Source organism: Pseudophryne corroboree, chromosome 4 (genome assembly GCF_028390025.1).
Source record: "Pseudophryne corroboree isolate aPseCor3 chromosome 4, aPseCor3.hap2, whole genome shotgun sequence".
Classification (NCBI taxonomy): domain Eukaryota; kingdom Metazoa; phylum Chordata; class Amphibia; order Anura; family Myobatrachidae; genus Pseudophryne; species Pseudophryne corroboree.
Window position 1 is genome coordinate 937,375,689 of NC_086447.1, and position 27,609 is coordinate 937,403,297.

The 27,609-nt window shown below is 44.2% G+C and overlaps 1 protein-coding gene across 3 annotated transcripts in view; it reads right to left on the minus strand.

Moving 5' to 3' along the window:
* Nucleotides 1–4,918: 4,918 nt before the first annotated feature.
* GPATCH2 (G-patch domain containing 2) overlaps nt 4,919–27,609 on the minus strand; it is a 291,695-nt gene continuing 269,004 nt past the window's right edge. For 2 of the 3 annotated variants that reach the window (XM_063919113.1, XM_063919114.1), the window contains exons 9-10: nt 23,491–23,579; nt 4,919–7,628 (exon numbers count right to left, since the gene is read on the minus strand). In XM_063919113.1, the coding sequence (XP_063775183.1) occupies nt 7,459–7,628; nt 23,491–23,579 (259 nt within the window). In that variant the 3' untranslated portion in view covers nt 4,919–7,458. The remainder of the gene's footprint in view (nt 7,629–23,490; nt 23,580–27,609) is intronic. The other variant, XM_063919116.1, reaches the window with a different exon arrangement.

Genomic DNA, 27,609 nt, shown 5'->3' on the forward strand with positions numbered 1-27,609 from the left:
AAAATGGTTAGAACAATACAAAGAAGGATATTTAGAATATATTCTTTGTATTTTTCATATACTTTATATAATCAAAACTCTGGCTTATACTGGAGTATGACAGGAACGGCTCTGCCTCACCGCACCCCCCCTGCGCACCTCCTATACTGGTTACATACATACAGTGTACCCTATATTTCACTTTTTTTTGCTTTTGGGACAGCACATATTCTGGAAGGCAGGAGAAGCGCTGGCACCACGCTCTTCTTCCTCACACCCGCGCTGAAGGCTATACAGCTCCGCTCTTAGAAGCGACCTCTATTGCGCCTCCCGGCGCTTAGCTGTTACATTATCGCACTGAAGAACAAAGCTGTGGAGGCTGCAACATGTTGTAACACTCTCTCAGATGCGCAGGGCAGGTGCAGGGTCTCTGGGGGTCAGTCAGACCTGATTGCCCGCTAGGGTTTTGTTGCAGCGCCATGAGCAGATAATCGCCGCCCACAGGAGAGTGTATTTCCGCTGTGCAAGTGTGCGATCACATGTGCAGCCGAGAGGTACAAACAGATCTTGTGCAGTCTCTGCGCAGCCCAGGACTTACTCAGCCGCTGCGATCACATCAGCCTGTCCGGGACCAAAATGGACGTCAGACACCCGCCCTGCAAACGCTTGGACACGCCTGCGTTTCCCCAACCACTCGCAGAAAACGGTCAGTTACCACCCACAAACACCCTCTTCCTGTCAATCTCCTTGCGTCCGGATGTGCGAATGGATTCTTCATAAAACCCATCGCAGAGCAATGATCCGCTTTGTACCCGTGCGATGCACCTGCGCATTGCGGTGCAGACGCATGCGCAGTTCTGACCTGATCACAGCGCTGCAAAAAATGTTAGCGAGCGATCAGGTCTGAATTACCCCCTCTGACCGCAGCCTCCTATGCGTCTGGGAACGCAGCTGCTTTCACGGATATGCCCGTGACACTCCCATAATACGGCCGCCGAGAGGACGATGTTAGCATGCACCTGATACTGCCTGTTCCGATCACATCAGCGCCTCTGTGCGTACCCCGTGTAATGGATGCACCGTCCGGGTTTTCAGGGTTCACCTACAAGACCGCTAAAATTGCCTAGGCCGTCAGTGTACCCTGTAATGGCGTGCCCTCACAAAGGCCCTGACTCTGGCTGGACAGTCACCATTTTCAGGCCAGTGGAGGCGTTTGTGGAACAGGGCTGGGCTTATTTAGCTGCTATTTGGTTTTTGGTATATTCTACATAGTTGTAAGGCCAGGCATACAGGATTACATTCCAGAACCACCTCATGCCACGTGCACGGAGGGAAACACACGTTACACTGACCTAGGGAATGCAGCCAGAAGGACGGCACATGAGGAAGCAGCTCACCCCCGGCGTTAGGACACGGCCTGCAAGTACTATTTCAGTGTCAGGTAATCGGATTGTGCGGGATTTAATCCTATATCCTATTTACCACTCTGCTACCTATTCAAAATTAAAATGAGCTTTCCATCCATGTCGATGATAACCATGCGTTTATCAGGATTATACATACTGTGTATATATATATTCCTCCAGACTGTGTTTCTCTCCTCCGCCTCTCTATGTAATTACCATGCAACAATAACAAAAGTGACATGTTTGGAGAACAGATAAAATGCTGTAAATTGGCCGGTAATGGTGATATTTCCTCATCTTTTGAAAAACCCATTTATTCTCTCTCAGCAAATCAAGGCAATGTCAGGCCCTTCTCATCTCGCGGCTAGAGGGGCCTCCCAGTCCTCCGTGTAAGTGAATACTGGAATGCAGATGAGGCCTACTAACTAAGGCTTTCAACTCACCCAGCTTGCTTCAATTTCTAAATCATCTGTAATGGGGCCAGGACCTCCGAAGCACTAAAATGAGCCGCTGACACGCCGGACAAACTTCTATCCTGAAGAATCCGCTACATTACACATCTGTCACCGCACGTCACACGATTACAAAGTTACAGGAAAAATCTGCCGTTTGCTTCCTTGGGAGAGATAACCAGGCGCAGTATGTGGCATATTGGGAGATGATAGGCAGGTCCTAAAATCTACCCACTCTTTGCAACAGCTGCTTTAGTTACACACAACAGTGAATATATAGCACATACTGTATACATCGTGAAGTGTTGCATTGTGTATAAGAAGCTTAAGTGTTAGGTTACTAGTGTCTAATGTTAGGGACAACTAGGAACTAATGACATTACTACGGCAGCCATTTTGTTTCAGTTCATTGGTATCACTAGAAACCATTAATATCAGAGGCAGCCATTTTGTATCAATTCATTGGGATCACAAGGAACTAGTGACATCAATAAGGCAGCCATTTTGTTTCAGTTCATTAGGATCACTAGAAACTAATTACATCACCGAGGCAGCCATTTTGCGCACTATAAGTAAGTGCACACTTAAACACTGCATTCAGCACAGAGGGTGTAGAAAAATAACGCAACCTAATGTTAAAGCACACTTATCACCATGTATTAGAATGGTGCCCCCTCCCCCATATCATCAACCAGTCTAAGTAGTAGACAACCTTGTGTCCACTATAGATAGACCACAAGCATGGAGACCCCCTACTACAGCGATAACCACCAGCTGCTAGTACTTATGCCGCTATGAGAGGGGAAGTGGGTGCCTCACCCCTTACCTGCCCCTACTGCTAAGCTATGGCGCTCTTACTGATGCCACTGGGCTGTAGGGCCACGGATAGTGACATCCCAGTAAACCCGCCATTACGGGCACTTGTCACTAAGACACATTTTCAATCAAAGTGTTATCAAATAATACACAATTGTGTGGAAAAGTTTTTGCCCCTTTCCGGATTCCTTCTACGTTTGCACATTTGTCAAATAAAATTGTTTCAGATATTCAAAATGAAAAACTGAGGTACAGACAATGAGTAAGGTACAGTACACTGCGAGGTACAGACAATGAGTGAGGTACAGTACACTGAGGTACAGAAGATGAGTGAGGTACAGTACACTGAGGTACAGACAATGAGTGAGGTACAGTACACTGTGAGGTACAGACGATGAGTGAGGCACAGTACACTGAGGTACAGACGATGAGTGAGGTACAGTACACTGAGGTACAGACAATGAGTGAGGTACAGTACACTGTGAGGTACAGACAATGAGTGAGGTACAGTACACTGACAGACAATCGGCGTAAACACAAAATACAGTTTTTAAATTATCATTTCATTTATTGAAGGACAAAAAGTTCTCCAACACCAACTGGCCGTGTGTGAAGTAGTAATTGCCTCATTAACTACTCATTGGTCTAATTGGGTTCAATTAGACTAATCACAAAGGAAGTTATTGGAATATATTGGTCTGGAAAGGGTTACAAAGTCACTTCTAAAGTTGGATACACAATAAGTTCTCGCATCTGTTCAATCTTTCTGGTTGGAGCAAAAATCTGGAAATGTCAATCAATCATTTGCTCCCTAAAGTCGGAAAATGGGCAAAAATGGTCATTTGTATAAATTGACTGAATCAAATGGATTTAAACAATTTGTCTGAACGTCCATTTGTGTCCGTTTTCCAGTGTTTGGAAGCAAATGGCCAGGAATGCAGAGAATTACCCAGAGAAACATCTAAGGACCTGCAGGTCTCGCTCACCTCAGTGACGGTCAGCGTTCATGATTCCACCATACCAGAGAGACTGGGGAAACGTGGAATCCATGGGAGAGGTGCAAGGCGGAAACCACCAAGAGGAACATAAAGGCTCGTCTCACATATGCAAAAAGCCATATGGACAACCCCCCATGTCTTTTGGGACAGTGTCCTGTGGTCTGATGTATCAAAAATTGAACTTTGGGGTAAAGCTAACACATCATACCAAAAGTCACAGACTGTGGTGGTGATAATGGGATGGTGTGAAAGATGCTTTGCTACTTCGGGACCGGTCCGGTCATCAGTCTGTGTCTCAAGCGCATTTGGATTATACAGCAATTCAAAGCACAAGAATGGCTCTACAGAAACGAAACAAAGGTGCTGGCTTGGCCTAAAGTCCAGACTTCAATCCAACCGCGATACTGTGGCAGGACCTTAAATGGACATTTCACGCTTAAAAACCCTTCTACAGTATACGGCAGTATTAAAACAATTCTGAAGAGAGTGGGCTAAGATTTCTCCACAGCGACGTGAGACCCTGCTCTCCCGTTACCAGCGGTGTACGGCTGCAGTTGTTGCTGCTAAAGGTGACATAACCAGTTAAGATCAGGGGGGCAATTCATTTTTCCGATTGGTGATACAGATGTTGAATAACTTTTTTCCTTCAATAAATAACATGATCATTGAAAAACTGTATTTTGTGTTTACCGAGATTGCCCTTTGCCTAATATTATATTTTCTTTAAAGTTCTGACAGAAGTGTGACAAATACGCAAAGACAGAAGAAATCTAGAAGAGGGCAAAAGGGTCTTTAAATTTCATGATTTTTTTTCTCCACTATGAGAACCACGCTGATTTTTTTTTTGTGGTAGTAACGTATACTGTACCTTTGTTAAGCACCTAAAAAACAATTGGGATATCTAATGATTTAACCTAGCTTTTTATGTCTTTTTTTGAAAAAACGTGTGTTGTCGTAACGCAAAATGTAAGGCGGATAATAATTTGGTTTAGATTTTTGGATACGGGAGGAAAAGTTACCCTAGGGGTCAAAATTTATGCCGATTCCTTAATAAACACCCGTGATACTTCAAATAAACTGGATAAAGAAGCCGCGATTAGTAAGTAATTTAATACCTGTACATTGAAAAATCAAAATGTAATAAATTAATTTGTCAGTCAAGATAATTTATCACAAAACCGCAATATCGCGGCTAATAGGATAACCCCCACTGTGTTTAAAAAATAAAAAAAGACCAGATCAATGAGAAACACAATACACCTACAGCTTAGAAAATAATATTATTATTTTTTATTTGGGTCACTGTATATAAAATGCATGAGACAGACGTACGGTACACCGCCTGGGAAATATGCAAGCACACATTAAAAGGCTACATATTAAAATTTTGCAACACAAAAGTGTATTTGTTGCTGCTGACTGTGTATTAGATTGTGTATTATTCTCTATAAAATTGTCATTAATATTTAACAAGCCGACACATTTTCATTTACACAACAATTTGTAACATTTACAATATCTGGTTCTTGGGTTTGTAAGCTACAACTGTGGGTGTACAGTCTGATATCACGCCTTAGGAACATCCGCCCCCAGCGGCGCACACAGTAGCGACATGCACTGGTGGAAAGCTTCATACAATTAGTATATAATTACAATGCTGCTGATGCAAATCTGATAGAGCGTTAGTAATCAATGTAATCTGGGTCCGACAGTGGTAAAGACAAAAAATAAAAAAATGAACCCACAAAGTAGATGTAAGTTGGCGCAAATGAATGCTACAAACGCTACATCCACATTGGTTTCTTCGCTACCACAATAATCTGAAAAATATAAAATGCAGGCACAGAGTGATAATGGTGACCTAACATTACTCCTGGAAAGGCGTAGACACCCCGCGGCATTGTGCGTCAGCCCAATCAGGCTACACGCTTCATCATAGAAGCCTGGTACTTCCGCACACAGAACAATGAGGAGTAATGATGTCATCGCGCCATTCCCCATGCAGCAAGTTGCGTTGTTTGGCTATGCTGTACTTGGGGGTCCTTCTGATACTTGCTGGGTACGGGGGAAGCCTGGTTATCATCATGCAATTTGCACAGTCCCCACACCCAAAAAAAAAAAACACCTTTCCCCCTTGAGGTCCAAAAGTAGGCAAGTATAGAATCTGAAGTTCTTACCATAGAAAACACACATATATATATATTTTTTTTAAGAAGCGGTTTCTGTGACACTGGTCTTAAAACATCAAATGTAGATTTTATTTGATAAAATAAAGGAAGAAAAAGCTGTATATGGTCTTATTAAGTCAGTGACCCGGAATCATTACTTCGGATGTCAAGAAAAATGGTCATTAATGTGTTTAATATCTGAAGAAAAACATTTTTCATATCGACACACAACATCAAGCCTAATGGCCCACACGGATTCAATGGTACCATACCATTAGGTAACATTGTGATGTCAGTCTAAATTACACACGTTAACCACAACAAGATATTCCTATTAAAAATCATCATACATTTTTGAATACTATCTGCGTCCAATGGTAGCCTCCTGTTACAGTGCCCAGGTGCACACAACGTGGCGGCGGCCATTTTGTAGTCTGAGCCAATATGCACATAGACATTGATGGTCAGCGATGTCCCTAAAAGGGATCAATAAGCTGTGGCTATATATATGTTCAGCCCACATCTAGGCCCAGACATGTATGATTAACTATCCTTCGTGATCTATAAGCATGATGCAGTGAATACTATGAGACAACAATTATTGGGTGACTGAACATTAGTGTATGCAATTAACAATCCACTCCTTGTGGTAAAATAGTGGTCATTAAATAGGCATGAACGTATACTATTCTGGCCTACACCAACAGCCAATAATGACTGCCCCTCAGACTAACACTTCCATAGCGTAGACCTGCACTCCACATATGGCGTCGGCGGATGTTTTATGGGCTAAGACTATATTCAGGAGAATGGAGAGCTCACTAGGAATTAGCGACATCACTGCGGCCTACAGCCACCCGGTAAACTGAATATTCAAGAGTAGAGAAGGTGGTTTGTGAGTCAGTGATGACGCCAGGCTCTAGTGAATCCATGTACAGAATACTGGCCCACAAAATGGCTGCCACGAATGTGTGTAGACCATGGGTCCACTGTAAAGGCTGAGCATAAAAAATTTGTGTTATCTGTACAGATTCTTTTAGACTAAAGCTCCTACGTAAAAACACAGTGAAGAGAAGAACCAGAGGACATTACCTTCCGTTGCCCTAACCTCTCAATAGCCTGCTAGGAGCTACAACAGATTTTGTACATGTTATGGGATACTGTCAGCCATATTAAAATATTTCACACATTTAAACGAAGACCATTTAAAAAGCAATAATTAATGTGCAAATCGGGTTTGGCTGTTATTTTTAATATCGGGGAAGGGGGGGGGGGGGTGGAGGGGTCAAGCTATGACAAAGAAATGGGGAAACTGTACTGAGGTATTTAAGCCTGTAATAGGAAGCAGCAGGGAAACGCAACATATCCCAGCATCTGATACCACTCAGCAGCGCACCATGACACGCACAGCAGCTGATCACTGCTCGCGGGCTGGTAGTAGGTGCCGACATTGCAAGCCAGTGGCAGGTGCTGACACTGCGGCTGGTGGTAGGTGCCGACATTGAGGGCCGGTGGCCTTTAGCTCTTCCAGTTGCAGAAAACATTTTTCTTTTTGTATACAGAATATTTACTGAAGACATTGTAAAATACACAAATGTAGTTTCCCAAGACATTAGGAGGTGTCACAGGGGATGTCACATCAGCTAAAACCAAGCCCAAGTCCTTTTGGTCTCTGTAGGGCTCGTACAGGCTCCGAGATCCCTTTCCCATCCGGTCCTAGCCCTGTGCCAGGGGTCCAGCCCATACTCTGGAGCATTCGGTTACCAATATTACTGTCTGGGATTGGCTGGCCGCTTTCACCTATGAAACCTGAAAGGAGAGACACTGATAAGCAAACAAATAAAACACCGCAATGCCAGAGTAAATAAACCGCTCTGCGCGTCAGTATATGGCAGCACGCACGGACGCATCCACTCAGGGATTGTCACAACGAGTGTCCCACTCATACTTATGATCACAACCTCGCACACACCTCAATGCAACCCTGAATATCAGTCAGCCAATGCAATCTGATTTATATTACTGGGAGAAGATTATCAGCAGAACCACGCCTGGTGCAATGTCTAGCAGGACCCAATACGCTGACAGTGTCAGAGCGGTCACACATTCCTCCCAGCTACCACCAGGACTAGGCCACCAAGGACCTGACTTCAGCTTTCTAAAGCCAACAGAGAACTTGCATATTACAGGCACCTAAGACTGTGACTGCCCCTGATATTTGGGAGGTTTGCACTGTACTGCTACCAGATATCTGAGATCTGCACTGTACAGAGGTTTCAGGAGAAGGCCAGTACTGTATAGTGGCTGATACTGTTCAGTGTTTTGTGCCGTGGTAATTTGAAAGCTCTCTGCATTGTACATCAGTCACTAAGATGTACTCTGTAGTGTATGTCCACCCCTTAGATGTTCCTTGTACTCTGTATCAGTCACTGTAATGTATATCATTCAGTAAGATTATCTCTGTATCAGACACTGGAATGCTCTCTGCAGTCTATTTCAGACACGGGAATGCTCTCTGCAGTGTATTTCAGACACTGGAATGCCCTCTGCAGTGTATATCAGACACTGGAATGCCCTCTGCAGTGTATATAAGACACTGGAATGCTCTCTGCAGTGTATATCAGACACTGGAATGCCTCTGCAGTGTATATCAGACACTGGAATGCTCTCTGTAATGTATATCAGACACTGGAATGCTCTCTGTAATGTATATCAGACACTGGAATGCCCTCTACAGTGTATATCAGTGTATATCAGACACTGGAATGCTCTCTGCAGTGTATTTCAGACACTGGAATGCTCTCTGCAGTGTATATCAGACACTGGAATGCTCTCTGTAATGTATATCAAACACTGGAATGCTCTCTGTAGTGTATTTCAGACATTGGAATGATCTCTGCTGTGTATTTCAGACAGTGGAATGCTCTCTGCAGTGTATATCAGACACTGGAATGCTCTCTGTAGTGTATATCAGACACTGGAATGCCCTCTGCAGTGTATATAAGACACTGGAATGCTCTCTGCAGTGTATATCAGACACTGGAATGCCCTCTGCAGTGTATATCAGACACTGGAATGCTCTCTGTAATGTATATCAGACACTGGAATGCTCTCTGTAATGTATATCAGACACTGGAATGCCCTCTACAGTGTATATCAGACACTGGAATGCTCTCTGCAGTGTATATCAGACACTGGAATGCTCTCTGCAGTGTATTTCAGACACTGGAATGCTCTCTGCAGTGTATATCAGACACTGGAATGCTCTCTGTAATGTATATCAAACACTGGAATGCTCTCTGTAGTGTATTTCAGACATTGGAATGATCTCTGCTGTGTATTTCAGACAGTGGAATGCTCTCTGCAGTGTATATCAGACACTGGAATGCTCTCTGTAGTGTATATCAGACACTGGAATGCTCTCTGTAATGTATATCAAACACTGGAATGCTCTCTGTAGTGTATTTCAGACATTGGAATGATCTCTGCTGTGTATTTCAGACAGTGGAATGCTCTCTGCAGTGTATATCAGACACTGGAATGCTCTCTGTAGTGTATTTCAGACACTGGAATGCTCTCTGCAGTGTATTTCAGACACTGGAATGCTCTGCAGTGTATTTCAGACACTGGAATGCTCTCTGCGGTGTATTTCAGATACTGAAATGCTCTCTGCGGTGTATTTCAGACACTGGAATGCTCTCTGCTGTGTATTTCAGACACTGGAATGCTCTCTGCGGTGTATTTCAGATACTGAAATGCTCTCTGCGGTGTATTTCAGACACTGGAATGCTCTCTGCTGTGTATTTCAGGCACTGGAATGCTCTCTGCAGTGTATTTCTCTGCAGTGTATTTCAGACACTGGAATGCTGTCTGCAGTGTATATCAGACACTGGAATGCTCTCTGTAATGTATATCAGACACTGGAATGCTCTCTGTAGTGTATATCAGACACTGGAATGCCCTCTGCAGTGTATATAAGACACTGGAATGCTCTCTGCAGTGTATATCAGACACTGGAATGCCCTCTGCAGTGTATATCAGACACTGGAATGCTCTCTGCAATGTATATCAGACACTGGAATGCTCTCTGTAATGTATATCAGACACTGGAATGCCCTCTACAGTGTATATCAGACACTGGAATGCTCTCTGCAGTGTATATCAGACACTGGAATGCTCTCTGCAGTGTATTTCAGACACTGGAATGCTCTCTGCAGTGTATTTCAGACACTGGAATGCTCTCTGCAGTGTATATCAGACACTGGAATGCTCTCTGTAATGTATATCAAACACCGGAATGCTCTCTGTAGTGTATTTCAGACATTGGAATGATCTCTGCTGTGTATTTCAGACAGTGGAATGCTCTCTGCAGTGTATATCAGACACTGGAATGCTCTCTGCAGTGTATTTCAGACACTGGAATGCTCTCTGCAGTGTATTTCAGACACTGGAATGCTCTGCAGTGTATTTCAGACACTGGAATGCTCTCTGCGGTGTATTTCAGACAGTGGAATGCTCTCTGCAGTGTATTTCTCTGCAGTGTATTTCAGACACTGGAATGCTGTCTGCAGTGTTTATCAGACACTGGAATGCTCTCTGTAGTGTATATCAGACACTGGAATGCTCTCTGCGGTGTATTTCAGATACTGAAATGCTCTCTGCGGTGTATTTCAGACACTGGAATGCTCTCTGCTGTGTATTTCAGGCACTGGAATGCTCTCTGCAGTGTATTTCTCTGCAGTGTATTTCAGACACTGGAATGCTGTCTGCAGTGTATATCAGACACTGGAATGCTCTCTGTAATGTATATCAGACACTAGAATGCTCTCTGTAGTGTATATCAGACACTGGAATGCTCTCTGCAGTGTATATCAGACACTGGAATGCTCTCTGCAGTGTATATCAGACACTGGAATGCTCTCTGCAGTGTATATCAGACACTGGAATGCTCTCTGCTGTGTATACCAGACACTGGAATGCTCTCTGCTGTGTATTTCAGACACTGGAATGCTCTCTGCGGTGTATTTCAGACACTGGAATGCTCTCTGCAGTGCATTTCAGACACTGGAATGCTCTCTGCAGTGCATTTCAGACATGGGAATGTTTTCTGTATTGTAGATCAGTCACTAAGATATTCTCTATTCTGTCAGAATGCTCTCTGCAGTGTACGTCAGTCACTGGATTGCTCTCTGTAGTGTATATCAGACACTGGAATGATCTCTGTAGGGTATATCCAATACTGCAATGCTGTATATAGTGTATATCTGACACTGGAATGCTCTAGGTAGTGTATATCTGATAATGGAATGCTCAACGTAGTGTATATCAGACACTGGAATGCTCTCTGCAGTGTGTGTGTATGTATCTGACACTAGAATGCTGTATGTAGTGTATATCAGACACGGGAATGCTGTATGTAGTGTATAGCAGACACGGGAATGCTGTATGTAGTGTATATCAGACACGGGAATGCTCTTTGTAGTGTATATCCAATACTGGAATGCCCTCTGCAGTGTATATCAGACACTGGAATGCCCTCTGCAGTGTATATCAGACACTGGCATGCCCTCTGCAGTGTATATCAGACACTGGAATGCCCTCTGCAGTGTACATCAGACACTGGAATGCCCTCTGCCGTGTACATCAGACACTGGAATGCTCTCTGCAGTGTATATCAGACACTGGAATGCCGTCTGCAGTGTATATCAGACACTGGAATGCCGTCTGCAGTGTATATCAGACACTGGAATGCCGTCTGCAGTGTATATCAGACACTGGAATGCCGTCTGCAGTGTATATCAGACACTGGAATGCTGTCTGCAGTGTATATCAGACACTGGAATGCTGTCTGTAGTGTATATCAGACAACGGAATACTCTCTGCGGTGTATATCAGACAACGGAATACTCTCTGCGGTGTATATCAGACACTGGAATGCTGTCTGCAGTGTATATCTGACAATGGAATACTCTCTGCGGTGTATATCAGACAACGTAATACTCTCTGCAGTGTACATCACACTCTGGAATGTTATTTGCAGTGTATATCTGACAATGGAATACTCTCTGTGGTGTATATCAGACACTGGAATGTTGTCTGCAGTGTATATCAGACACTGGAATGCTGTCTACAGTGTATATCAGACAACGGAATACTCTCTGTGGTGTATATCAGACACTGGAATGCTGTCTGCAGTGTATATCAGACACTGGAATGCTGTCTGCAGTGTATATCAGACACTGGAATGCTGTCTGCAGTGTATATCAGACACTGGAATGCTGTTTGCAGTGTATATCAGACAACGGAATACTCTCTGCAGTGTATATCAGACACTGGAATGTTGTATGCAGTGTATATCTGACAATGGCATACTCTCTGTGGTGTATATCAGACACTGGGATGCTGTCTGCAGTGTATATCAGACACTGGAATGTTGTCTGCAGTGTATATCAGACACTGGAATGCTGTCTGCAGTGTATATCAGACACTGGAATACTCTCTGTGGTGTATATCAGACACTAGGATGGTCTAAATAGTGTATATCAGGCCCTGGAATATCCTGGCATATATTTGGCATTAATAATCCCTCTGTATTGTATATCTGTCTCCATAAAGCTCATGATTTTGTAAAATGGTCACTACAATAGGCTCTGCATAGAGAGGGTAATTCCAAGTTGATCGCAGCAGGAAATTTTTTAGCAGTTGGACAAAACCATGTGCAGTGCAGGGGAGGCAGATATAACATGTGCAGAGAGTTAGATTTGGGTGGGTTATTTTGTTTCTGTGCAGGGTAAATACTGGCTGCTTTATTTTTACACTGTAATTTAGATTGCAGATTGAACTCACCACACCCAAATCTAACTCTCTCTGCACATGTTATATCTGCCTCCCCTGCAGTGCACATGGTTTTGCCCAACTGCTAAAAAATTTCCTGCTGCGATCAACTTGGAATTACCCCCTAAATTCCTGCTGCGATCAACTTGGAATTACCCCCAGAGTGTGGGTCAGTACTTAGCTGATTATCCCTCTATGGAATACCAGTTTTCCATGCACTTCATATGGTATATACAGCAAGTTTTCCTCACCTTCCCTTATGTAAATTTTCCTTTAAACACTAATAAGCGTGCAGAATGCAGTTTACATAAAACAACAAAAAGCGAGAACCTGAGATACCGGTGTAGTGTGATGTCGTACTTAAAAATCCTCGCTTAAGAAATGATAAATGTCTTGTAGCCCCCGCTTAGGATGGTGTTTATGGAAGCATTAAAGGCTAGTTTACATGAAAATGAGAGATCATTCATTTCTGCTCAACAGCTGTCAGGACAGGTAGAGTCTATGTAAGCAGCACTCCAGCATTCCGCGCCATACCCTCCATTTTACCGGGATTGCCGTGAATTAATTCAATTCCATCTGTAATCTAAAATCAGATCAGAGGTCTAACGCTGCTGGAGGGGAAACATCTGTTTCATCATTCCTTAAGACAACAGCTTGCAAATATGCTGATTTCAATGTTGCTGAATATTAAAAAAAAAAATATTTTTTATTTTGCACGATCGATACGGAGGAAACCGCAAAGTTGGTGCGGGAACACGCCGTCAAAGTTTGTAAGATGTTTTTGTGTAGGCGTCACAGGTCATTGCTTTATACGTGTGCTATGTTATGTCTCCATTCAGCAGCGACAGCCCCAGGAACCTTGCCATCCCTCTATACAGTATACACGTTCTGCGGCAGTGTCGTGTACGCACTGGGCCTGCTGTAGTGTTGGACGTAAGCGTCTTTAGTTAATATACGCATTATTGTACCGTACAGAACGTGGGAATGGACGATTGCCGTATGTCAGATTATCAGTGCGTCTAACGTAACAGATGTGTCTGGATTATTAATTCAGCGTCTGGCACCAGAAGTCAGAGCCGACATGCGGGAGATTATGGCGCAGGACACTAATCTGGCACGGCAATCCGTATTCTGCTCTGTGCTGATAATAACAATACACTTTATTTGGAGATCGGCTTGTAATTAGGGTGTTCTAGCCAGTGGTTGGGGAGATTTAATAATTTACTGGACACTTAACTTGTCACATCTTGTCACATATGCCTGCAGGATGCTACATGTTTGCAGGAGCAAAAACGCCGGACACTGCTGGGAGAATAATTGCTGGAAACTGGCAGACTCATTATTCTACATTGCAGAGAATATTGTGTCATCTGAACATACATCCGAGTAGCAAAAATTCATAGCTTCAAACATTGGAGCAACAAACATAATAAAGAAGGCTGCTGTAACCCCAACACAATGTTATTACGCTTCCTGCGTAACTCTTCTATCTGTATAAATGTCCAGCATCATTACTGTTACCGACTGCTGAGTAACCAGTACTACAAATCCCAGCACTGTAGTGTATGACGCCTGTGCTGCAGACAGATAAGACGGTTGGTGAACTATATCTCCCAGGATGCAGACAGAATGGTCAGAAAGTGCTCATCCCTGGGATCATTTGTCACATTACAATTCTGCAAATAAATACGTTTAATCCTAATAGAAAAACATGGGGCAGGGCAGATCGCATTATGGGACGTACCTGGCCCAGGGAAAGCAAGAAGAGCCGCAGCTTCCAGCACTGCAAGCAGCACCGAGGATGGTAATTTGTTTGCGTAATTGGCTCAAGAGATGAAAATCTTGTATCAGTCTCTCTTAGCCGCTAATCTATCCAGCTGACTGCAAGCCTAATTGGCAGCTTGTTTAGTAATTTGGCTCCTAAAGTGGTTGTATTGATGTTGGATAAACAGCCAATAGAAGGGGAGGTAATACACGCTGTTTGTTTTTACACATGAAACTATCAGATTGTGATATACAGTGGCTGTACGGAGCCCAATGCCTCATACCCCAAAGCTCTCACGTTCAGCATGAACTGGATGCCTCATACCCCGGTGCTGAGCGGTCAGGGTGCTGTAAGGCAGCCTAGGCACACATGAAGGTCTAGAGGGGCCGCCAGCGACCTAAGCAGGGCTGCTGGACGGCCTGCCACCACCTGTACTTCGTTGTGGCCCTCCAGCTGTTGAACTACACATACCAGCATGACTTGCTACAGTTTTGCTATTTGGCCATGCTAAAACTGTTGCAGTGCATGCTGGGATGTGTAGTTCAACAACAGCTGGAGGGCTGAAGGTTCCCTATCCCTGGATTAAGGGGATGCAATGCAGAAGGCTTCTCCAGAATGTCACAATCTCGGTTTTACCCAGATGTGTTTACTGGGTGTTTATCTCCCCGCACTATCGCACGCCGCATTCCGTGCACCCAGACCAGCACGCCTAATACAGAGGGAGAAGCAGCTCAGAGTTTTCAGGAAAGGGAAATTGTTCCCAGGTTTAGGATTAAAGAAACTCAGATTTTTGTTATACTGAAATTTCTAAAAGTCAGGGGAAAACCATAAAAGACTTTGGTTTTGTTTTCTTGATAAATTGTAAATATAATTGGGATGTTTCTGCAATGTAAAATGTTCTTTTCTTTATTGTTTTAATTTATAATTTATTGATTGACGCCATGTAAATATATTTAATTTGCTGGAATTTTTTGTTATAAAAACATTCTCTACTCCACACTGAATGGAAACTCCTTTGCGATGGACGTGGCGTGCGGAGAGATGGAGAAGCCAGAGGAGGCGCCACTGAGCTACAGTGAGAACCTCTTTGGAGCCATCAATCTATTGGAGGTTGCGATATTTACGTTCTCCAGAAGTTTCGATGTCCCTGGAAGTACACGTGTTACGTCTGTTTTGCAGAGACACTTCCACAGTGTGCACAGGGTGGTAAGAAGCCTAGGGTTTTATTTTATTTATTCTGTAATCGTTGCGCTTGGTAAATGTGGTCCACATGGTCGCCGTAATCACACAGTATATCAATCTGACCACACATTATAAACATACATCATTTATTAGATCTGTACATATAAATAAGCAGGCTGGCAGCCCATTATCCAGTGCTTAGTGTGAAGGACACTGGGGAGTCTGCGGGCGCCTGGTGACGCGTACAGCCCCCCCACCCTCCTCGCCCTGCAGTCCCACCGTCCTCAGACCCCCCGAGTGATGTAACCTGTTTGGAATGTGACTTTGACTCAAGGCTGAAACTATAAATTTAGAAATCAATAAGACGCTCTATCAATATTCATTTTACTTTTTCAATACAAAACAGAAAGGTGAAAGAGCAGTAAATAAGCAGGAGAGCAGAAATAAATTGGGTGTTCTTGTCACAATTAATAAATGTTTATCCAATAACATACACTGACTCCTCTGTAGCCGGTTATCATCCCGCGGACTCATCTCTGCGCAGTAATTGGGTTTGTAAATATTTATAAAAGTCAGAAATGCGGTCTTGGGTTTTGGGCTTGGGCCGATATGCGTCTTATTTAACCCCCTCGGGTGTAAACGCGCAGGCCGTACACAAACGCTGCAATTCACAATTACCTGATTATTTGGTACAGCAAGGGACGTTTCAGCAGGTTAATGTCAAGATAATCCAGAACAAGTGGTTCCGGCTGATATTAATGGACATAAACGAGCTAATGCTGACATTATCCATTCTGTAGTTGCATAGGTGACATAATAATTGAAATCTTGCAAAACAATGTTACCGGAACATTAATGATCATTGTGCGCCAATAGGGTTCTCTACAGTGACCACTATGGCATCAAAAGGTTTTAAGTGCCAGCCACAACGCCTCATCTGCCCATGCTTCTTATGGCGCACGTTTCTCTGTATAACCCAAATTAGAAAGTTTTCCAGTGTTGCCAATACAACAACAATTACATAATAACAACAATTACATAATAACAAGTTCTCGTCGCTTAATGTAGATTTAATTCCTTGCACACATGAAATGAACGCCAGGAAATGACAGCGCAGCGCATCCAGGCGACACAGGGACTCCGTCAGTAAGTGTTGCAGGGACACTCACTCTGGTGAGAACACTCTGATTAACCTCTGCCCCGGCTGATGAACATTAGCTGATTGCTTTTCCTTTGTATTAATAGACAGATTTTATAGGCTGCTCCGAGAGCTAAACATGAGGCCGGCTCAGACAAGACGTCCTATAGCGCAATGTGACGGTTTTACGGGACTTGTACCAACGCTTCTAGAATCCACACTGATCAAATAAAAGCATATGTGTCGCCCTGACACCGCTTTGCTGGGAACACACGCTAATGAGCCACTTCTTATACGACAAGTCTAACAGCAGCGCTTTTCCGAGATCCCCCCAGACTTGCGCAGTAACTATTGCACATGGGCTCTTCAGCCATAGAAACAAATAAAATTAAATGGAGGTAAAAATGACACCTTCCCTCCGCAGACCCCTCCTGAGCACCACATTTATATGCAGTTTGTGAAACACCAAAGCAATAATGCAAATATCTAAGACTGTATCTCATAGGTCGCGCCGAATACCCCGAGACTGAACAATACAATGCTGTTTAGTACCAAGTAGCGTTCCAACCCGGAACTCGTGCAACAATGTATATTACCGGGCCAGAAGGAAATATAGACAGCAAAATAAAAACAAACTAAACATATATATATATATATATATATATATATATATTGTTGCCCAACGCAAAGCACAAGACAGCGCTGAGCAGGGAAGGGTTACAGATCTCCCATATTCTGCAGAAATAAAAGCATTGCATTCCTCCTGCAGGCAAAAGGGCAGAGAACGTTACCTGGGCGTTTCTGCTGTGTATAAATAATTTGGGCTGTGACCTTGTACCCGTCACTACACATAACACCCTTATCATTTTCAGCTAGGGACACTTTGTTTCATTTATACTGGAAACTGCGCTGTAAACACAACGCGCAAAGGACAAACGCCAGTGATTCATTCAGACGCTTCCAGCTCAGTGTTTTAAACACAACGCCAGAATTAGAGACCTTAAACCTCTATTACACAGCTGTGACAGCCAGAATTTAGCATCAAGGTAAGGGGAGTATTAAATCCGCTCCTACACCGAGGCTACAGCGTCTTAATAGGACATTGTTATTTGTGGCTAAATGGAGAGTTTTGCGTGGAAAAGTAGGAACGGTGTCATTATCTCACAGGATAGCATACAGGTGTCAGGAAATTCCCCAACTCCATCATTTCACTTGGATAACTGTATTTAAAGTCCTGAAAAGGATTATTTTGTGGTATCTGATCAGACAAAGCAGCTTTTTCCTCCAGAATCAGCTGTAATTCAGTTTCAATGCAGACTACAAATACAGAAACTCAATGAAGTCCGAACCACCAGACAGCATGGATTCCGTATACTGATCTCCGCAACAAGGCAAAGCCTGGCAAACACACTCATAAGTATCTCTATAACTGGTATCAAATCAAATTACTATTTGGTGTGACCACCTTTGCTGTCAAAACAGCACAAATTCTTCTAGGTACACTTGCACACAGTTTTTGAAGGAACTCGGCAGGGAGGTTGTTCCAAACATCTTGGAGAACTAACCACAGATATTCTGTGGATGTAGGTACAATAATGAGTGTCTGCAGGCAACAGTGACGCGTGGTGGAGGTACCTTGCAAGTTTGGGGCTGCATTTCAGCAAATGAAGTTGGGGATTTGGTCAGTATTAATGGTGTCCTCAATGAAGAGAAATACAGGCAGGTACTTATCCATCATGCAGTACCGTCAGGGAGGCGTCCAAGTTATCCTGCAGCAGAACAATTACACCAAAAACATACAGCCAATGTTATTAAGAACTATATTCAGCATAAAGAAGAACAAGGAGTCCTGATCTCATCATCAAGTCTGTCTGGGAATGCATGAAGAGACAGAAGGATCTAAGCAAGCCACAGCAACAGAATATCTGTGGTTAGTTCTCCAAGATGTTTGGAACAACCTGCCTGCCCAGTTCCTTTAAAAACTGCGTGCAAGTGTACCTAGAAGAATTAATGCTGTTTTGAAGGCAAAGGGCGGTCACACGAAATATTGATTTCATTCAGATTTCTCTCCTGTTCATTCACGATGCATTTTGTTAATTGATAAAAATAAACTATTAACACTTCTATTTTTGAAAACATTCTTTACTTTGCAGCACTTTTCTCCACACCTGCCTAAAACTATTGCACAGTACTGTATATAGGGCCTAATTCCAACCTGATCGCTCGCTATTTTTTTGCAGCGCTGCGATCAGATAGTCGCCGCCTATAGGGGAGTGTATTTTCGCTTTGCAAGTGTGAGAATGCATGTGCAGCCAAGCGGGACGGAAACGTTTTTTGCAGTTTCTCAGTAGTTCTGGACTTACTCAGCCGCTGCGATCACATCAGCCTGTCCGGGCTCGGAATTGACGTCAGACACCCGCCCTGCAAACGCTTGGACACACATGCGTTTTTCCAACCACTCCCAGAAAACGGTCAGTTGCCACCCACAAACGCCATCTTCCTGTCAATCTCCTTGCAATCGGCTGTGCGAATGGATTCTTCGTAAAACCCATCGCACAGCAACAATCCACTTTGTACCCGTACGACGTGCGTGCACATTGCAGTGCATACGCATGCGCAGTTCTGACCTGATCGCAGCGAAAACCCTAGCGTGTGATCAGGTCTGAATGACCCCCACATATACTGTATATAGCTCACTTCTGATGGTAAATTCCTGGCATATGCAATGATCACAGATCGCTCGCTGAGGTTTGGTCCCAGTGTAATAAGAGATACCGAAGCTGTAACATTTCTGCAATTAACGCTCTCTCCGTCTCGTTTTTCAATCCCATTTAATGGAAGTTACACTTAAAAGCATCTTGCTCTGTTCCCAAAGGGTCGGCTGCAGATTATCCACCCCTGTGTCCTGGTTTGGGAGCACATTTAATAAGGAGAAGATGAAGGAGCAGGGGTGTGGAAGGGGTAGATAGTGCAGAGATGAAACACAAAACTGGGCCAGACACTTCTGCTTTCTAATTAAGTCATATATTTAATTATCATAAGTATCACAGTAGCATGGCAGTGAATTAGGAGTCAGGAGGGACGTGGCTTGGAAGCAGCCTCTGGGGTGGCAAGATGGAGGGAAGGCCTGACGCTCTGCGCCGCTCACTACAGTAACACCACGAAACGTGCAAAATAAAACCAACACTGAAACCTGGTCAGTCAACAAAGGGAGTAAATGTGTTACCAGCCCACGCCGACCCCCAACCAGTGACTACAACACCTCGCCCGTCCAGGTCAATTTAAAGTGAATAATGAAAAAAAAACACACAACTTTAAAGTCCCTCTATCTCCCCAACCCTGGAACCTAGATGGGGGAATCCTCAGTTGAAAAGGGGGAGTCCCCTCTTTAAAAGGGATCAAATGATGGGTCCCCTTAGTACTAATTGTGTTATCACTGAACAATGTTACACTGCGCTACGGAAAACGTACATTTTCCTTATACTGGGGGGGACACTGCATGCCCTATCACCCCCACAATGACCACAGCATCCAAGTGACCAGCCATGTATGATAGAGGGGAGACCGCATTATGGGACGCACTAGATCGCCAGAGAATATCACCCTGCAGCATGAGTGGAAGGTAGGTGCCCATCATGCCACACTTACACCTATAAATGTGGGGTCACCCATGTATGACAGAGGGGAGACCGTTTTATGTAACCCACAGGTCTGTTAGATAGAACAACCTACAGATGTGTCCACTTACACCGAGCCTACCTGCACATTATACAGCTCTCCTAGTCATGCCACACCGTGACTTCGTAGAGCCGAGCGTCATTACGTGCAAATTGTTTATTCACAAAATGGTACGAATAGGACGCACAAGCAGCTTTTTGATATGCGTAATGCCTATATCCTGTGTGCGTCTGCGGATGTATCTGCATATGGGATGCTACGCTACATTTCATATGCAGATACTGTACAGCAGCCGTCACACACAGTATATAGGCATGCCGCATATCCTATTACTGACACTGTAACGTAGCATTCCGTATACAGATACTGTACAGCTGCAGTCACACACAGAATATAGGCATGCCACATATCCTATTACTGACAGTGTAATGCAGCATTCTGTATGCAGATACAGCAGCCGTCACACACAGAATATAGGCATGCTGCATATCCTATTACTGACAGTGTAACATAGCATTCTGTATGCAGATACAGCCGCAGTCACACACAGAATATAGGCATGCTGCAGATCATATTACTGACACTGTAACGTAGCATTCCATATGCAGATACAGCAGCAGTCACACACAGAATATAGGCTTGCTGTATATCCTATTACTGATTCTGTAACGTAGCATTCTGTATGCAGATACAGCCGTCGTCATACACAGAATATAGGCATGCTGCAGATCCTATTACTGACATGTAACATAGTATTCCGTATGCAGATACAGCCACAGTCACACACAGAATATAGGCATGCCGCATATCCTATTACTGATTCTGTAACGTAGCATTCTGTATGCAGATACAGCCGTCGTCATACACAGAATATAGGCATGCTGCAGATCCTATTACTGACATGTAACATAGTATTACGTATGCAGATACAGCCGCAGTCACACACAGAATATAGGCATGCCGCATATCCTATTACTGACACTGTAACGTAGCATTCTGTATGCAGATACAGCCGCAGTCACACACAGAATATAGGCATGCCGCATATCCTATTACTGACAGTGTAACATAGCATTCCGTATGCAGATACAGCCACAGTCACACACAGAATATAGGCATGCCGCACATCCTATTACTGACACTGTAACATAGCATTCCATATGCAGATACAGCAGCAGTCACACACAGAATATAGGCATGCTGCATATCCTATTACTGACACTGTAACATAGCATTCTGTATGCAGATACAGCCGCAGTCACACACAGAATATAGGTATGCTGCAGATCCTATTACTGACACTGTAACGTAGCATTCCATATGCAGATACAGCTGCAGTCACACACAGAATATAGGCATGCTGCATATCCTATTACTGACACTGTAACGTAGCATTCCGTATGCAGATACAGCCGCAGTCACACACAGAATATAGGCATGCCACATATCATATTACTGACACTGTAACGTAGCATTCCGTATGCAGATACAGCCGCAGTCACACACAGAATATAGGCATGCTGCATATCCTATTACTGACACTGTAACGTAGCATTCCATATGCAGATACAGCCGCAGTCACACACAGAACATAGGCATGCTGCATATCCTATTACTGACACTGTAACGTAGCATTCCATATGCAGATACAGCCACAGTCACACACAGAATATAGGCATGCCACATATCATATTACTGACACTGTAACGTAGCATTCCGTATGCAGATACAGCTGCAGTCATACACAGAATATAGGCATGCCACATATCATATTACTGACAGTGTAACGTAGCATTACATATGCAGATACAGCCGCAGTCACACACAGAATATAGGCATGCTGCAGATCCTATTACTGACATGTAACATAGTATTCCATATGCAGATACAGCCGCAGTCACACACAGAATATAGGCATGCTGCAGATCCTATTACTGACACTGTAACATAGCATTCTGTATGCAGATACAGCCGCAGTCACACACAGAATATAGGCATGCCACATATCATATTACTGACACTGTAACGTAGCATTCCGTATGCAGATACAGCTGCAGTCACACACAGAATATAGGCATGCTGCAGATCCTATTACTGACATGTAACATAGTATTCCGTATGCAGATATAGCTGCAGTCACACACAGAATATAGGCATGCCGCACATCCTATTACTGACACTGTAACATAGCATTCCATATGCAGATACAGCAGCAGTCACACACAGAATATAGGCATGCCACATATCATATTACTGACACTGTAACGTAGCATTCCATATGCAGATACAGCCGCAGTCATACACAGAATATAGGCATGCTGCAGATCCTATTACTGACACTGTAACGTAGCATTCCATATGCAGATACAGCCACAGTCATACACAGAATATAGGCATGCCGCGTATCATTTTAATCAACAGAATCAGCGTGTGCGTCCTATTCACATAGCTATCCAAATGAGATGCATTTAAAAAAAAAAAAAGATGATGCCCGGCACAAACAAAGCTGCACGGGACCGGTCAGCTCACTCATGCCAGGCACCTCCAGCTGTGTGGTGTATTGAGGCAAGATGTATGAGGACACTTCTGTATACAGTGTCACAGAGGTAAGTTGTCTGCAGTTTGCAGCTGGAAACCCCTGATTTTGCTCGCACCTTTTCCTGAAGTAATATTAGTATATGAAGAAGTTGACAGAAGTTCAGGGCTAACTGAACCAGACCCGGAGACAGCTTTTAGTAAGAATATGCCAGCACTCAGCAGCGTTCAGCGAGCAACTTCTGATTACTTCCATGCCAGATTAGGATGCATAAGTCAGCATTCTGATGGACAAAATCTCGACGCTCACAATACCGGCAACAGGATCCCAATGGGTCTAAGTACTGACAACGGTAAGTATGGGGGTCTAGCAGTAACCTGCGGGGAGGGGAGTGTGTGTATATATATCTATATCTCTCTCTATATATATATATATATATATATACACACACACATACACACACATATATACACACACACACACACAAACAATAAAGCACACCGCAGTCTACATAAAGCATACGTTGCCCCATTCTTACCTGCCGCAGTGGGTCCTGGGAGCGGAGCCGCTTTTCTCCTCCTTTTGATGTCCCCCATAAACAAGGATCCTAAATGGACACTCGTTTGTCTGAAAATAATTAACAAACAAACAAAATTGTTAACAAAGAAGAGGAGGAAAGAAATGTCAGCGAAGTATATGTTTTATATAATCTGGGTTTAAATCAGCCGCATCGCGGGAAGATGGGCCGCATAATACAGCCACCAATCTTCTTTATATCGAAACATAATTATGTTTGTTGACAAGCGCTGAGCATATAAACCCACCGCCATAAATTGTTACTGGAATGAATAATATAAAAGGAATGCTTTTTAATTTTAAGATCTGGCAATCTTCCTACCTCGATGTAAGAATCAGACAGTGAGGCCTGTGACAGGTAAATGGGCGAGATTAACGGTCGCCGGAGACCACAGCACTGTTCCTAACTTATCAATCGGCTACTAATGCCTTACTGTCAGATGGGCGTTTATTACAGCAACGCCAGTAGCCATTTCTTTTAAAGGTAATATGCAAAAGAAAATTATTTTCTATGGTAAGCAATATAAAACACAATTATGGCTAATTGCTATAAGCCCCTTATATTCCATCACCTTTTTTCAATTTAGGATGCAATAAGATTGCTGGGCTTGTGCTGTCCCACAGACGGCAAAGTCACGCCGTTTCTGACGTAGACATAAAGATAAATAGCGCAACGTTCACATTTTCTGTTTGCAGCGATAGCGGATTAGCAAGGCGTTAACAATCCGTCTCAGAGTTGCTGTGAGAATAGACCATGTCCGTGGGAATATAACATACTGTAGGCTGCAGACGAGAGCTCAGACCGGTGTGCCGGATGGTTCTCTTGCTATACTGGAGCCAGGGCTTCTCCGGCACGGCATTTAGATGGCAGGGGTGTCATGGCGGGGTCCCATAGGCAAACGCAGGAAGGGGGGGGTTCTGGTTGCACCGAAATAGTCCTCCTCTTGGAAAGTGGCTCAAATTATGATAATAGCAACGGTATATAATATAATTACTAGAACTGCCGCCGCATCATGCGGTGTAAGGGACAGAGCGGAGCTGATGCATATGCCCAGAGGTAGCACCACCAAGTCTGCTGTGCGTGTGGATCTGAGTCCTCAGTCAGTGCACATTATAAATGTTCTTTTTGTGTATTAGAAACAACTGACTTTGGTGGAATTAGCTCTGAATAATTTCCATTTAAGATTGGTGGGGTGGGGGGTATCGGTGGTAAAATATTGTGGCAATGAGAGTAAAATATAATTTGGGGACAATAAACGATACAATATGCGGGCGCTGGTTATGGGTATAACGTGCGAGCTTACTTGACACGTTAAATTGTGAAATGAAGAAATCATTTTCTCACATTAGGCTATGCCCGAAAAGGTAGAAATCCGTAACCTGATTGTCACTGGGAGTCTGCCATCTGACTGGTTCCTACATACCACAGATACATGAGGTAATACTGTTGGCTTTATCATTCAATTAAGAAGAAGATACACAATTGACCTAATTAAAGAAGAAGAAAAGGTTTGGCAATAAAAGCAGAACTTTCCCCAGATACTGGCTGGCCATATTATACATTCTGTGAGCTAAGCGTCTGATCTCTTTCTTAATGATGTTCCGTTAGTCTGGAAATGGCTGGCACAGGCAGGGTTCCTATCACTCGCCCTTCACCCCGGGTCTCACAGAGAAATGGTAATTGTTTAAAGGACACCAAATTATTTTAATAGCCATTTTATTTCTTATTTAATTCTGCGCACACAGACTTCCACAGTGTCACTGCCACACGGCGGCCTGTGGGGTCATCCGGCCCGCTGCGTGGTCCCGTTATGGCACTGGCAGGAATACACGTTACCTAGACCTGGCAACCTCTACTGCCCTGTAGCTGGGGCACATCATAACCAGCTGAAACCCCTGCCATGTGCACTTCCTCTTGGGCGGCAGCAGGGTCCTGAAGACTGCACCATTACAGAGATAAGTGCATAATCGCCTGCCGAGGGGGGTACGGTGACTTCCCATTGGTTTGCGCTTACAATCTTCCCCTGATCCTGCGCCTGGCGATCCCCGCCAATGTCACTGTGATTGGTTGCTGGACTAATTAGGAAGGTACCTAGCGGTGCTAGAGGCTGAGAGATGCGTTTTTGCCTGAACAGCACTGAGGCTCATTTCATCAGCGCAGAGTAATGACGGCTGATGTTACTCCCAATCAGACACCAGACTAATATAGCCATTACCTGATTGGTTACTATAGGATATAACATGCATTATGTTAATGAGGCCTTTTAGCGTGGACGCTTGCTTCTCTCTAGCTTTGGTTTTTACGTCCGCCTGTCACGGCATGCATCATCATTCACCACGCCACGCAAACACGCGAGAAGGATAAAACAATAGAAATTAATAAAGTCAGCCAATTGAACTCCAGGACCTGCATTACAAGAGCCGCAGCTCGCCGCGCCTGAGTAATTCTACCAGGAATTGATTATCTGCTAGGCTGCATTGAGATATCTAGATTATCGATCAGTCAGATTATAGCACTCAGGCCCGTCTGAGGCACAGAACTCCTGCGGCCGCTTGTAATAACATTAAGTAAGGACCACTCTGTTACTGGAGTCACCCCTCATGTAAAACAAAGCAGTTACTTTTTAATTTAAAATCAATGTATGTCTGAAAGGCATTCTTGTTCCTTTACCATAAACGAATCATTTGTCTTTCATCCAACGCCAAGGATTTGGCCCCCCCGCCCCCCTTTATTTTACACACACTGAAAATATAGACTGTACATGACACTGCAGAGAGTCAGGTCACACAGACGTCCGGCTGTATACAATGGAGGGGGGCGGTATATATACATATTTTTTTAAATATATTATTTTATCATCCGTTCAGGATGGGCCCAGCTCCCACTTTCGCATTGTACACAAGTTGCGGGTAACTTCCACCATCACCTAAACCGCTGCTGATAATATACGTATAGCGGCACCACTACTGCTGCACGTGTGGCCATGTCCGACCCACAGGCCCCTTGTGGTCTGATCCACGCCTGTGATGTAACGAGGACAGGACTGGGTGCTTTACCAGTGATCGTCTACACCGAGGCGGCCCACGGGACTGATGGAGCCCCCCAAGCTATTTTTGGGGGACCTTCCTTTTTCACTTATTATTATCGTGCGCCCAGGATACTGTTACCGATATGTAAATAGGACAGCGCGGCTCTATAAAGACTGTGCAGGGTTCCATGGGTTTCCAGTTACAGAGATGAGGCCTCCGTTTATTCTGCAGCACAGCCGCGTCTGGGAGCAGAGAGGCGGAGGGCAACACCCTGAGTGATGGGTAACGGGATGGCACGCCGACGCACACCTTGCCTGGAAACTTGGCGTAAGACTGGACGGCGACAGGGACGAGAGTAAACAGTGTCACATGAAATCATCTTTTCCTAAGAGAAAGACAACAGGAATCTGACGCCCCACTTTATGCATTTGGAAAGAGAAGACTTTGAGAGGATTAAGCTTAGTTAAAGCTGCCCTCTGGACAAGACGTGTTTCCCGGCAGAGCCAGACAAGCTCAGGAAGGAAACAGATGTGACTATGGTCCCTGGCGTTTGGCAACAACGCTCATTGTCAATAAGAGAGATATAAGCAGGGACAGGGCATCAGCTGCACAGCAGCGGAGCAGGGTGCATGTGTCAGGAAGCAGCAGCAGGCTGGCAGCGATACTGGAGACAGGGTGATGTCATTGCAACGTGTACATTCAGGTGGAATCAGCCAGGGCAGGTATACTATTCCTCTATAGGCGGTGGTGGGCTGACCGCAGAGCGCCCTGGCCGGGATCTGCTATGGCGATACAGTAACAATGCAGCATACATCGGAGGTGTAAAGGGAAAGTATCACTATAGCATCGCTGCGCTCAGGATTCACATTCACATTCACTCTGCTGCGGCTACAGTGCTAGGATTGGGGGTTAATTAGAGTACGCAGTGACTACACTGGAAGTGTCCGTTCCCAAGGCCATCGGAGTACGCCTTATGCCCCCGGGCTGACTACTGAACTGGCTACAGGAGGCACATCGATGCTGCGGAAAATCTTTTCACTCTGAGGACCCG